The sequence below is a fragment of the Vespa crabro genome, chromosome 5, assembly GCF_910589235.1.
Source record: "Vespa crabro chromosome 5, iyVesCrab1.2, whole genome shotgun sequence".
Taxonomy (NCBI): domain Eukaryota; kingdom Metazoa; phylum Arthropoda; class Insecta; order Hymenoptera; family Vespidae; genus Vespa; species Vespa crabro.
Window position 1 is genome coordinate 6941181 of NC_060959.1, and position 13964 is coordinate 6955144.

General features: G+C 39.4%; 1 protein-coding gene across 1 annotated transcript; it reads left to right on the forward strand.

Moving 5' to 3' along the window:
- Positions 1–940: 940 nt before the first annotated feature.
- Positions 941–13751, forward strand: LOC124424343 (ras-interacting protein RIP3). Its single transcript, XM_046963251.1, has 3 exons — positions 941–948; positions 3997–4139; positions 10545–13751. Exons 1-3 carry the CDS (start codon positions 941–943, stop codon positions 13142–13144), a joined length of 2751 nt encoding a protein of 916 aa, XP_046819207.1. The 3' UTR covers positions 13145–13751.
- Positions 13752–13964: the final 213 nt, after the last annotated feature.

The window sequence follows — 13964 nt, forward strand, 5'->3', positions numbered from 1 at the left end:
GAGATGAAAGGAAAAGAGAGAAAGAGAGAGAAAAGAGATTTTCAATGTCTTGTTTTCTTATCAGTAGAAAAGAGCATTTGTTTAAAAAAGAAAATGAAGGACCTGATGTAGGATCTGAAATTGTGTGCTCACGAGATTGATTAATAAAGTAACGAAAAGAGAGAGAGAGAGAGAGAGAGAGAGAGAGAGAGAGAGAGAGAGAGAGAGAGAGAGAGAGAGAGAGAGAGAGAGAGAGAGAGAGAGAAGGACGTTCGAAATGTATACGCATATTTCGGTTGTCAGACGTCCATATATTTCTCTTTCAGGATAAGAAAACGAAAGAAAAAACAAAACAGAAAAGCGTAAGAAAAAAAGAGGGACGGGGCGCGGGAATTTATACTACCGTTAACGGTGAGGCCAATTGCAACAGGACCGTCCAACTTCTTCAACGGGATTACAGTTTAACTCTTAAGCGAAAAGAAGAGGAAGAAAAAGAAGGAGGAAAAAAAGAGAGAGAAAAAAAAAGTGCAACGGTGGTCCTTCCAGTATGGGACTATATCGGTGGTTTTAACGTTCTTTCGTTGACCGTTGGTAACCCTTTTTTTGTGCTTATTTATTTTTTTTTGTTTTCTTTTTATCATTGTTTATTTCCTGAAATCTTTCAAAGTCCCGTTTTTCATCTCTAGGCCAAACACGACTGGCACAAATTAGTTTTTATAATTGTATTGCGGACCTTGAACGTATTCAAAGGGTTCATTCTTGGTTTTACTTTTTTTTGCGTCTTTGCGAAGGATCGACCAATTTGAGGGAAATTTAACGAGTGTTTTTTTTTTTTTTCTTCTGAATTTTGGCTTACGAGTTGTTTATTACAGTCCAATGCAATAATATTGCTAGAGAGAACTAAGGCGGCGTATTCAATGTGTCAGAAGTGCACAAGCCGAATGGTGTAGGATAAACAAGCATGACGAGGTATGTGCTGAAAGCGTAAGAACATCCCTTTACTTTGTGTACGTCTTGGATCACAGATAACGAGCGGCCTCCTTCGATATTCTAAGCTTTGTCTCGGTTCGTCTAACCGTTTCAAAAATGAAAGCAATTTAACAAATTAGCATATTTTAATTGTCGTGGGAGTCGATTATTAATGGCACTTGGCTTTGCTGATTTCATTTTAAATGTTTATAATCCCTTAATTATTGATATTTACATGAGATTTTTGCAATGCATTAAAAATGAGTTTTCGTAAAAATTATATATAATAAATTTAATAAATTTAAATTTAATACAAATTGGATATCTAATTATTTGTTATAAATAATTTGTATTGTAGATACGTCTCAAAAGAAAAGTATATTAAATTGTTGTATAAAAACACGTCTACAAGGATAAAAATTGTATAAAAAAGTAAGTATACTTATATGATTTAAAATTCTATCAAAGAAAAAAAGAAAAAAAAAAAGAGAAAGAACGCAGTTTTTAAATGAATTTTAAAAACATTTTTGGTATAGATACATATCTACGCTACTCGAATCGAATTATTGTTGTAATTATTATTTTTATGATCGTACTAGTGAGATATCGTGCACAAGTGTGTTTCTCGAGGAACGTGCCGGATCTAATAAGTTGCGTGCAATTTATCGGAGCTCAGTTCGTGGTTACAAATTAATAAGTAATGCTTGCGTGTTTGTCGTGATTTCTATCGAGCGAGTGTCACTTGCGTAAGAACGAGAGAAGCTACACAAAAAGGGTGGCTTCTTTTCCACTTGAAATTATCAAGATAATGATTATAGATTTAAAAACTGTAATTTAAATCAATTTTATACGATAATCAAATTTAATCGTTAACTCGTATAAATATTTTAAAGTGCTTCGAATGAATTTTCTTTTACATTTATTTATTCTAAAAACAACAACAACAACAACAACAACAACAACAACAATAATAATAATAATAATAATAATAATAATAATAATAATAATAATAATAATAATAATAATAATAATATTTACAACAACAATAATAATTCTTTCTTTATAATCGACGCATGAAAAACATTCACCGTCCGCTCCATTAATTATTTTTTTTTGTTAATTAAAAAATCATATCGATTGTTTTATTTCTCCGAAAAAAACGAGTAATAAATTTAAGGACCATGAAATTCCACTTTACATTTAAGTTTATTTTTGAAACATTTAAAAAGAATCGAGAACTAATCATTTCCGTAATTAGTAAAAGATTTGTCTAGGTTTCATAAGATCGATGATTTTTGGTGTTGGAAGCGAACAGTAGCTAGCAGCGTTGGGCAGAGTAGGGATGAAGAAGACGTCAGGGCTCAGGGAGATGCTGGGGAAGGAGAATAAGAGTAGAAGGAGAAGGAGAAGAAAGAGGAGAAAGAAGAGAAGGAGGAAATAGAGTCGTGAAGTCGACTCTGTGAAGTGGGGATCGCATGGGGGGTCGAGTGGGGGTTGAACGGTAGAGGCAATACGGAGGCCTTTCGAAGTAGGGGTCCCTGCCGCTCGGTAACGAGTAAGGCCCGTCGCAGTAAGGGCCAACAGCCCATTCAGTTCGTTTCTTCCTCGTCTACTTTTAGGAATAAGTTTTATCTTGTCCAGTGGGCCTGTCAAGCTAGCTCTCTCATTCTCTCTCTCTCTCTACCTCTGTCTTTCTCTGTACCTCTCTCTCTCTCTCTCTTTCTATATATATATATATATATATATATATATATATGTATATATATGTATATATATATGTGTGTGTGTGTATATATATATATATATATACATATATATATATAGATACATATAAATATTTCTCTCTTTGTTTGTGTTTTTCTCTTTCTCTTTCTCTCTTAATTATTTCCTGTCACACGGGCACGTCGAGAAGAGATTAGAGAGCAAGCATTGAAAACTAGAAGGCCTGGTTTGTGCTAAAAAGTTAGTGAATCGATAGAGGAATATAAGAATCAATTGAGATAAGAGAACCGATGTTCTTTTAAATTTGAAATTAATTCATTTCTTGAGGTGCATCTTTCAATCTATTTGTTTGTTTCTCTTTCTTTCCTCTTGAATAAGAAAGATTGTTTACAATCAGTGAAGAAGATCGAGTGAATATCGTTGGATATTTTTTTTTGTGAAAGATACACATACATACATATATATATACATACATACATATATACATACATACATACACAGATATATACAAGAATATATTATATACGTTGGAAAGATAACTCACATTGATCAGCCGTTTAAACGATCAATCGTGCTTCTTATTGTTATCGAAGAAGGTGTGAGAAGAAGGTCTTCGGCCGATGAGGACCATAGGGAGGCTGATGAACGAATACTATCGACGTTGCTCGAGGGAGTACGGGAGGAGAGGTTGGATAAGGTCAAAGATCGTGTCCCGTGGGAGTTCTTCCTGATCCACGTCGCGTGATTGTGAACAGAAAGGGGAAAGAAATAGGAAAAGGAAAAGAAGAAAAAGAAGAAGGAAGGGGAAGAGGAAGAAGAAAAAGAAAAAGAAAAAGAAGAAGAAGAAGAAGAAGAAGAAGAAGAAGAGGAGGAGGAGGAGAAGGAAGAAGAAGGAGAAGAAAAAGAACACGGAGGAATCGGATGATCGACTGAAAGAAGAGCGCAGTGAAAGTACCGTGGTCCTCTCCTTCCCACGTTTCCGGGTTTCTCGGTCGATCATAGGGACGGCGACGAAAACAACAAGGAAAGATCGAAGAGGATTAAATCCCTCTCCTTCCGTTGACCCTGATTCGTCCTGTAAAAACTAGTGCGCGGACATTGTACTATTTCCATTGTATCATCTCGTTTAAGGATACCTCCCGAACTTTATCATCTTGAGGTCATCTCACTTGTTGCTCTGTACATCGTGCGCGTATTTCCTTTTTTACTAAACTAATGAGATAAACATTAGACGAACGTTATTTCCATTAAGTCGATTTTGTGGATAACGTATAAAAAAAGAGAACGCGTAAAAAAAAAGAAGAACGAAATCAAAAAATAAAGTAGAAGTGTTCGATACGAGCTATTTCGAAGCTATCGAATTCACGCGTTGCAAAGTGCATATCTTCCTATTTCTGTGGATTGGATTCATAAGAGAGAAGGTCCAGAGGACACCAACAATTTCACTCTGGATACCACGTTGCTCATATGTAAGTACTTTATTTGTTCTTTTTTTGTTTTTTTTTTTGTTTTTTTTTTATTCGTTCGACGTGTATGCAAAATTTTCTGCAATTGCTAGGAATTGAATTAATAGTTCCTGCGCCTACGAAATAACTTTGTAAATTCGTTGAGATCTGAAATACTCTTTAAATTTTTTCCGATCTAAAAAAAATAATGATAATTATGATTTTTATATCATAATTATCAATGGTGTTTAAAGAACAAGAGGGAGATATTTAGAGAGTGCTATTGGATCGACCTAGTAAGAAGTCGAAGACTCTAGAAACCAAAGTATCTAGACTCAAGTCGCGTGATGAGAATTTTACTGCGAAATTGAATGGAATCTAACGATTTTTCTTTTCTCAGATTTTTTTTTTCTTTTTTTTTTTTTCTTTTTTTTTTAAGAAAGGAGAGAAACATAATTCATATGATCTTGTATGTTTTTATTATTCATTGTCGTTATTTATCGTTTTCAATAATATAAACAAAATTAATGAATTTTAAAGAAATAAATCTCGAACATTGTAATTATCTTTATCTTGTATTGACCATTCCGGCGTATCGTTCTTAACGTGTCAGTGGGACCCGGCACTGAAACCCAACAGGCAATAACGGGTACTCGTAACCGTGTCATAAAGGAGGATCCTCCAACACAGTGTACTATAACAATTGTCAGTCTTTCGTTAAGTCGGATATATTAGGTCTTTTCAAATTTTAAATTTTATGGGGAAACAATTGAAGGAGGTACAATTGTGACCGTATGTTTAAACCAGCAATAAAAAAAAAAAAAAGAAAAAGAAAAGAGAAATAGAAATATCCTTAAAACTTAATAAAATATAGTTTTATTTTTTCTACGTGACATCTTTAATAAATTATCTTTCATAAATTATCCGTACAATCAATTGGACCTTTACATAAAATATTTAAAAAAAAGAATTTAAGAATAAAAGGTAAAGATTGTTTAGAGCTTAGAGAAAGAGAGAGGGAAGGAAAGGAAGAGAGAGAGAGAGAGAGAGAGAGAGAGAGAGAGAGAGAGACAGAGACAGAGACAGAGAGAAAGAAAGAGAGAGAGAGAGAGAGAGACAGAGACAGAAAGAAAGAAAGAAAGAGAGAGAGAGAGAGAGAGAGAGAGAGAGATCTGTTGTGTTCTAACGTCTAACAACAAGTTCGAGTACGTGAAATCGTTCTCGTGCTTCCACCTGTGTAGAACACCGACCCATTTCCGATCCATCGGATCGTATATTCGCAGAAAGTAACGTGGTTGGATAGGATGATGTCGTCGACCCAGAACGTATATATATATATATATATATATATATATATACTCATCGTATCTATACGTCTTCGGCCAATGTGCTTCTTTGACATTTATAAGCCGACACAGAGGGGGCATTAGGTATTCGGAATTCAACATAGATAGCAACCGCGAGAGAGGTAATAGAGTCAACGCGTAGAAAAGATGTGGACGACGAGGAAACTTGGAAGAAGACGATGGGAGGCTGTTAGACTTCGCGGTGAAATTTCTCCGGATTGACTTCCTTAGGGGAAACGAGTGGGGGAGAGCAGTAAGTCGACGTGTTGGCTCGAGCTCGTTGACTTATTGCAACGCGGTTCGTTGCTCCTCGACACGTCGATTCATTATCGATTCGTGCCAGTGCCACGATCCTGCTCCTTTTCTCGCATACTTCTTACTTACTTACTTACTTACCACACCAGACATACTCGAATTCTTCGGTACAACTTGCGAGAATTCACCATAGTTTTAACGTCTCGAAATATAATAGCCATTACCTTTTACTTGTACGTAATAATCAGGTGGAGAAGATAGAAAACTGAGTAGAAGGGAAAGGGGAGGAGGGTAATGAAAAAAGTGGGGAGAAAAAAAATAAGGAAAAAAAATTCAGAAAGAGGAGGAGGAGGTGGAGGAGGAGTAGGAACGTCTGAAGGGGAAAAAAGAGAGGTGGACGGAGAAAAGAGTGAGAGCTATAAAGAGAGGAGCGAGTAGAGTTCTTTTTTGCACTCAACGAAGTACGAATACCGAGCACTCGAGAAAGAGGAGTGCGACCGAGAGAGTGAGTGAGTAAGAGACAAAGAGAAATAGAGATAGAGATAAATAGATAGGTAGATAAGAGAGAGAGAGAGAGAGAGAGAGAGAGAGAGAGAGAGATGGATGGACGGACATAGCAGAGATGCAAGAGAGGAAGGGTGGGAGGGAGAAAGGAAGAGACAGAGAAAGAGAGAGAGAAAGAGATAAATAGCAACGATGGGGGGAGAGAAAGGGAATGCGTGACAGAGTAGGAAAGAGAGAGGAAAGAGGAAGAGAAGAAACAGGGGAGAGATAAGGAGAGAGAGAGATGGAGAGGGAGGGAGGGAGAGAAAAAGAGATGGAAGAACAACAGTAATGGAGGGGTATTTCCAGTGGTGCCGTCGTGCTCCAAGAGTAGGTCAGTATACCACATTAACCGGTATTCCAATGTGGTAGGGGGGCTTCCGACTCGTCAGTTCCGCAAGCGTGTCTATACATACCGCGAACCTCGTCCATGGCCGTCCACGGTCGCCTACGTCTCTCCCCCTGATCAAAGAGAGAAAGAGAAAGAAAGAGAGAGAGAGAGAGAGAGAGAGAGAGAGAGAGGGAGAGAGAAAGAAAGAAAGAGCCAGAAATATCGGCATGAAATCTCGTGGGAGGATGTTTGAATATATCTATATGTATTATACATGTATACATAATATAGAATATCGATACACGAGAAGTACATAACTGTATATTCTCGATTTGTCTCCATGATGTTTTATAGATCCATTTCAGAATGTTATCTAAAAGTGACTATCGATCAAATTCGTTTCTTTCTTCCTTTCTTCTATACTTTTTTCTTTTCTCGACTCGACACGCCGAGTAAAGGAAGTACTATGATTCTTTTCTTATTTTCTTGCTCCTTAAAAGAACGTCAAAAGTTATATGTATGTTGAATGTGAAATGACGTCTACGAAATATCTTGCGAAATGTTGAATCGAATAAAACAGATGATTTGAATTTGTCGTTGTATATTAGAAATATCCGTGAATTGTTCACTCTCTATCGTATAAAAAAATATTTTAGATTGTAATCAATTTGAAGATAAATATAATATATTTAAATATTCCTGCGAAGATGATTTTTTATGTTTACACAAACAATAAGGAATGTTTGAAATAATCGAATTGAATGAAACATCTTTTAGATAAATATATGATTAATCTTATTTCTTAATCGATGGAATTTATTTTTTTAGAATACATTTACTTTCAATTATTAATATATTTCATTTTAAAATTGACTTTCATTGATTAGTTCAACGATGAAATTATCGATGAAACGATATGTATTTATATGTTTCTAAGATTTATAGAATATATGATGGTATACGTCGTATTAGCAATTTCAAGAAAGAGACTTTTACCTCCACCTTGCCCTCATCTTCTTTAACCTTTACCTTAATGGCTGACGCACTTTCTCCACGGGTAGAGCGGTACCAGGTCTCTCCTTTGAATCGCGTACATCATACGCGTTAGCCGTTCTGCATTTTGATGGCGCCGATTGGAATGAATACCGGAGCAGTTGTTCTTTGTGAAACAGGAACTCGCTCGTTATTATTGTATCGTTGTATCGAATATACTTTACATGTGTTATCTATTAGTTAATGAATTGTTAAGGAAAATCGATAGACAACAATGCATCTCTCGTAAAATTAATTCCTTCATTGGTTAATAAAAAAATTTGATCGATCATTAAAACAGTAATTTATTTTTACGATAAGACAGGTACCATGCCCACATGGGTACGCTTCCTAGTTTTGCGAGAACTAATGAAGTCTCCTAAATACTCGAGTTGAAAGGTACCTTTTGAAATATACCGCTACAATAGATAAGAGATAATACCCTCATTTATGGCGGCTATCAGAAAATGAATTAACGCGAAAGTCAACGGGTATGGCTGATAGATACAGTTTAACTGTAATTTTACTGCATTCCACGATCCATGGAATTTCATTTATTCGTCTTGCATCCTTGAAATATTTTATCGATCGATCGTTCAATTCTTTCCAAAGTTTTTTTTTTCGAATAAACTAGGGACTATCAGAATAACGACAAAACGTCAACAATGATATTTCCGACTTCTTTTTACTTATGTAGGTCATCGTGGGGAACCGCGATCCGCACGCGCCATTTTTCGTAACGAAAAGGAAAGCCATGCTCGTACGCGGCTAGCAAAATCCAACTGGTTTTGCGTGGATCTCCTTTTCGTCGGCGGACTCCGTAACGGTTTTTCGACCTACTTTTATTTCCCATTATGAATGCAATATAGTCTAACTGAGTATCAAGAGAACAAGTGTTTCAATCTATCACATAATAAATACATAGTAGATTTGTCTCTAATATGACAGTACATGATGGAAATTGAATTATCGGTTTAGTCAATTTTCCATCGATAACAACTATATCATTGTTTTGTAAGATCCATTGTGATAACGATCGATGTAGGTCACTCGAGGAGACACGTTTCATTTTTCGCGATGAAAAGGAAAGGCATCCATAGAGCAAAATCTAGTCGATTTGCGTAGGCTTTAACCAAGCATCGAGTTGTAACGGTGTTCCGACCCACTTTTGTTCCTCGCTATATACACTGTATGTCCTACCGGTATAGTTTCGGCTCAGCCAAGGATCAGCCAAGTAAGATGATCATTCGATAGAACGATCTTGCAACAGCCAGAAGAAAAACTTCCTAAGAGTTCGTATTCAATATTCGTCTAATTAACAACTGATGTATCGTATATATATATATATCCGTTATTTCTAAAATGTTTCAAGAAAGATAGATTCATCTCATTGAATAACTATATTTAGATATATTTAGATTTATTCCAGAAACGAAACTAGTGTTAAATCAAAAATCAATCGATTTCATATTGTTATGAACCATACACGAATCCGGTTATAAGATTGAGAATTGTTGAAATATTCGCGGGATATGGTTGTAAAATTCGAGCAGAAACTGTAAAACCCCGATGATGGGTCCGAGCAAATCGATACGGCTGAATTCATTGCAGGCACGGATATTCGTTGATCTCATTGATAAGTGGCTCATCGAGACATTGTCGTAGGCCCGAAAAAGTGGGCCCACATTGGATCGGCACCTTTTCTCCTTCTTCTCTTGGTCGTTCTATAAGCACGCGAATTTGTTCCGTTTGCCCCACTCTGTGAGAACTCGCCTTCCTTCAACGACATCCACGCCATTGGATAACGGTACGCGGTGAACACGTCACGGCTCGACGAGAGCTCCTTCCCTCTCTCTACTCCAAACTCCCCTCATTTCCCTCCTCGTTCAACATCATGCACCTCCAACATGAGTCTACGACCGCCTCTACCATCACCTGACAAGGACGGACTCTAAACGACGACAAGGACGGACTCTTCTCCTCCTGCCGCTTATACTTGTCCGAGAGTAACGCCGAGAGTAACGTTGGGAGAGTAGAGAGCGGGAATGGACTCGAAACATTTGTATGATTCTCATGACGTGCCGGTACGGCCACGCGGATATGTCGATCGAGAGAGACCACCGAAACGGCTGAGAAAGAACTAAAAAAAAAAAAAAAAAAAAAAGAAAAGAGGAGAGGAAAGGAGATCTTTTTGCGTTTTATTCATGACAGGAAGAGAAGAATTTGAGTATTCGATCGGCAATTCGCGACTTGATTTAAAATCCGTTCACCTGTTGCCACGGACTTTTTTTTTTTTTAAAGAAGATTGCCTGTAAATGTCGATTAAAGAACATCTCAGCCGGATGTGCGTGTGACGCGTATCGAAATTTTATAGAATTACGTTCTCCAAAGGTTGCAAGTGTCGTTCTTAGACGACCCCCGTTGACGACGATTAATAATAAAGCTTCCGTGTTGCTCGCCGTGCAAAAATGTATTTTTAAAGGTGGCAATTTGGTCGGCCGAGTGTACTCGGCCGTAGCTGGCTAGCGTGCCACTAACCTAGTTAGCGGGAGCAAGTCTTTCTTCTCGAGAGAAGTGGTATCTGCCTACCCAACCTAACGATACGTGTGTACACGTACAAGCGTGTACGTGTAAGCATCAACCTACCACAGAATTACCTATCTACCTACCAACCTACCTACCTACTGTACAACCATCGGCATCGGTACCGAGCACGAGAGCGTGCTACATGCTTCGTTCGCTGGCTCGAATCTTTTTCGCTTTTCTTCTCTTTGATCGTTAACTCGCACGAATTCGCGAAGTCTCCCTAAAGTTAATAGAATCGCAATAACCGATCAAGGATCACATTGAATCGTAACCGATGTTCCTTTCGTCGAAGAAGGTACGGAAAGAGTACAAAGTGGGTTCTTTTTCGTGTTTCAGGTTCCCGCGGTGCCGTTGGCGGTTGCAGCACCCCCGGCAGTAGAGTGGATCCCTGGTGGAATCCTGGTCCCCTCTTCCCCTCGACACCTGGTCCGCCGAGGATCGACGAGGGGCCACCAGATAACGTCACTGGCAGCTTTCAATTCTGCGTTCCATCAGCGAGCCGGAACAGTTCGAACGTACACCATCAGCAGATTTTGCAACAACAGGAACAACAACAACAACAACAACAACAACAACAACAACAACAACAACAACAACAACAACAACAACAACAACAACAACAACAACAACAACAACAACAGCAGCAGCAGCAGCAGCAGCAGCACCACCACCACCACCACCACCACCACCACCACCAACATCAAGTTAACAGAAGCTCCTGTTCGAATTACGGTATCGCCTCGGCATCGGCCTCGGTGTGTTCCACCTCGGGCCTCGGTCACACGCAGGACACGCGAGGACCTGATGCCGTAGGCTCCAGCTCGAGCATCACGTACGGAATTAACTCCTCTTCACCGGAAACCTCGTCCACGTCGAGAAGTAACAACAACGGTAACTTGGTACTTTCGGCGCTTCTCGCACCGACATCGGTGATAGAGAGCGCCGAACGTTTGTCAAGCGGCGAGACTTCGTCGTCGGGAAGTCACGGGAACGTAATCGGATCCATCAACACAACGACGAGCGTCACAACGGCCGATTCATTGAACGGCGTTTTCTCGCCGCTTAACGCGAGGATCAAAACGGAGGAACCCTCGCGAGTTCGTTCGGAGGAAGCGAGTAACGCTTCCTTATCATCTGCCTCGGATTCGCTCTCCACTTATTCAACATCAACTTTTAACACGTCCTTGCTTAGCACCTTACTTTCAACCTCGCGTATATCCTCATCACCTTGCAGAGGTGACAATAGTGAAGAAGAACTCTTGTCGAGAAGTTGCATCAAGCTAGAAGAGGAACAACAGTCGCAGGAACGAGATCAAGAATTAGTTCGCAACATCAAAGTCGACTATACGTTAGCACGATCCTCACAGGAAACCTTGGAAGTTGATGAGAACGAAGATCTGACTACCACGTCACCTTACGATATCGTTAATACCAGTGGACGGAAACAAACAAGAATCTCAAGTGGATCTAGCGTTATATCTCCCTCCGCAGATATTGTCATCGAGATGAAGTACGAAACGCAATCAGGGCCTCCAACGGCACCGCCTCATCTGTCGTCGACCGGCGTTGAGCCACCTCACAGTAGCCAAGGAAGCGGAATTATTGTCGGTGGCTCACCAGCCGAAGTAGTCGGTGTAGACAATCTCCTTTTATCGTCGTGGGGTGCTGCAGGACCGGACTTTCTTGAGCCACCGGATGTTAAACAAACTGCAGCTGGTCTACACGACACGTGGGATACACTACTTTTAGGAACGTCAGTCGGTGTTACATCCGCGCAATCTTTAGCTGAACTCAAACCTTTACCACCATTTACTGGCTACACTGGGCACCTTAGTATTAACGGAATACCTGGTCATCATTATCACACGATCGCCTCGTCGGCGCAAAGGCCGTCCTTACCTTCCTCCTCGCCGACACCTTCCTCCAATCAGGAGTATTACGAGTCGTCCGTTGTTTCCTCGAGTACACCATGTCCTCAAGCGAGTCAAAAGCAACAACAGCAGCACCAACAATCACAACAACAACAACAACAACAACAACCACAGCATCATCAACAACATCAACATCAGCATCAACATCATCATCAACATCAACAGCAGCAACAGCAACAACAGCAACAGCAACAGCAGCAACAGCAACAGCAGCAGCAGCAGCAACAGCAGCAATTACCCCAGTCAACGCAACAAGTCGAATACGATATCGAGGACATCGCGGAGATCATTGGGTCAGCGATAGCGGACACGACCGTACCCGGTGGTGGGAACGGACCTAGTTCCGAGCACGATCCTGATGCTTCCAGAGATTGGATCGACATAGCCGAGTGGATAGATACTGCTTGTTCGCCAAAGGCACAGGAGACCACTTCTCCAAGTCCCTATTCTCAAATTTACGCAACCGCGACGCCTTCGACGCAAGCTCAACAGCATGGTTCGACTCTTCAGAGTTTACTCACGCACGGGTACGCTCCGCTTCTGCAAGCCAGGTTACAAGCTGGCAATGCTGGACTACAAAACGCGTCTTGCGGCGAGACACCTTCATCAACAAGTCCTTATCCACCTGTCAGTCCACCCGGCAGAGTTTCGACGTCCTGTAGTCCAGATCATCTTCTTCATTCCTCCTTTGCTGCTCCTTCACATCCGAGAAAAAGGTCACGACCTGGGCCAGGTTCTCAAAATACTTCTAAAAAAAATCTAGCCTCTGGTGCCACAGCGTTACCTTACGGCACGGATTCAGGCCTGATAGGTGGCAAAGAGAAACCCGTGCACAGGTGTTCTATCTGTAATCGTGGCTTCCTTAATAAGAGTAATATCAAGGTTCATCTGAGGACGCACACAGGAGAGAAACCATTCAGGTGCGAGGTTTGTGGCAAGGCATTCAGACAAAAGGCACATCTGATTAAACATCAACAAATTCATAAAAGAATTGGGAGGGATTAGAGACGATGAGGATTACTCTTAGGACACTGGGAGTTGACGATATTTCGCTGTTTAAACAAAAGTACCTATATTATTTCTGATGTACCTATGAATACCAAGTCAACGCTGATCAAATTTCTATCGGATAAGTACAAACCGATTTTATCAATTCGAATCTCGTCGATTGTTCATATTAATGCCGAATCGATGATACTGTGATGGTGATAATTGATATTGAAAGATGAAAAAGACCAATGAAAAGACTGTTCCTTATTTCTCTCGAGTTTTTGAAATCGACATATCAATTCAATTTGAGATCATCCTAGACGCAGGACGAATGAAAAAAAAAAAAGAAAAAAAAAAAAGAAAATCGTGAATCTCCTCACGAAGGTATGGAACCTTCGAAAGTTTCAAAAGACTCGGAAGGGTTCGGACCGAAAAATGTCAGACGATCTCTATTTTTCTCTTCCTCTCTATCTCACTCTCTTTCTACCATTCTTTTTTTGTCTTCTCTTTTGTCTGTTGACGAAAGGACGCGAAGTGAGTGATATTCCTGTTGTGACACAACGTGTAAATACATATCTGCGATTTTTATTAAAGTGTAATTTACTTACGCCGATAGGTAGATTCTCTTACGTTAAGTAAATGATAAGAAGAGTATATATATATGTGTATATATATATATATATGTGTGTGTGTGTATATATATATATGTATATATACACATGTACATATATATACACATATATACAGTGTATATATATATGTATATATATACATACATATACAGTGTATATATATGTATATATACACATATATACTCTTATACATGTATGTATAC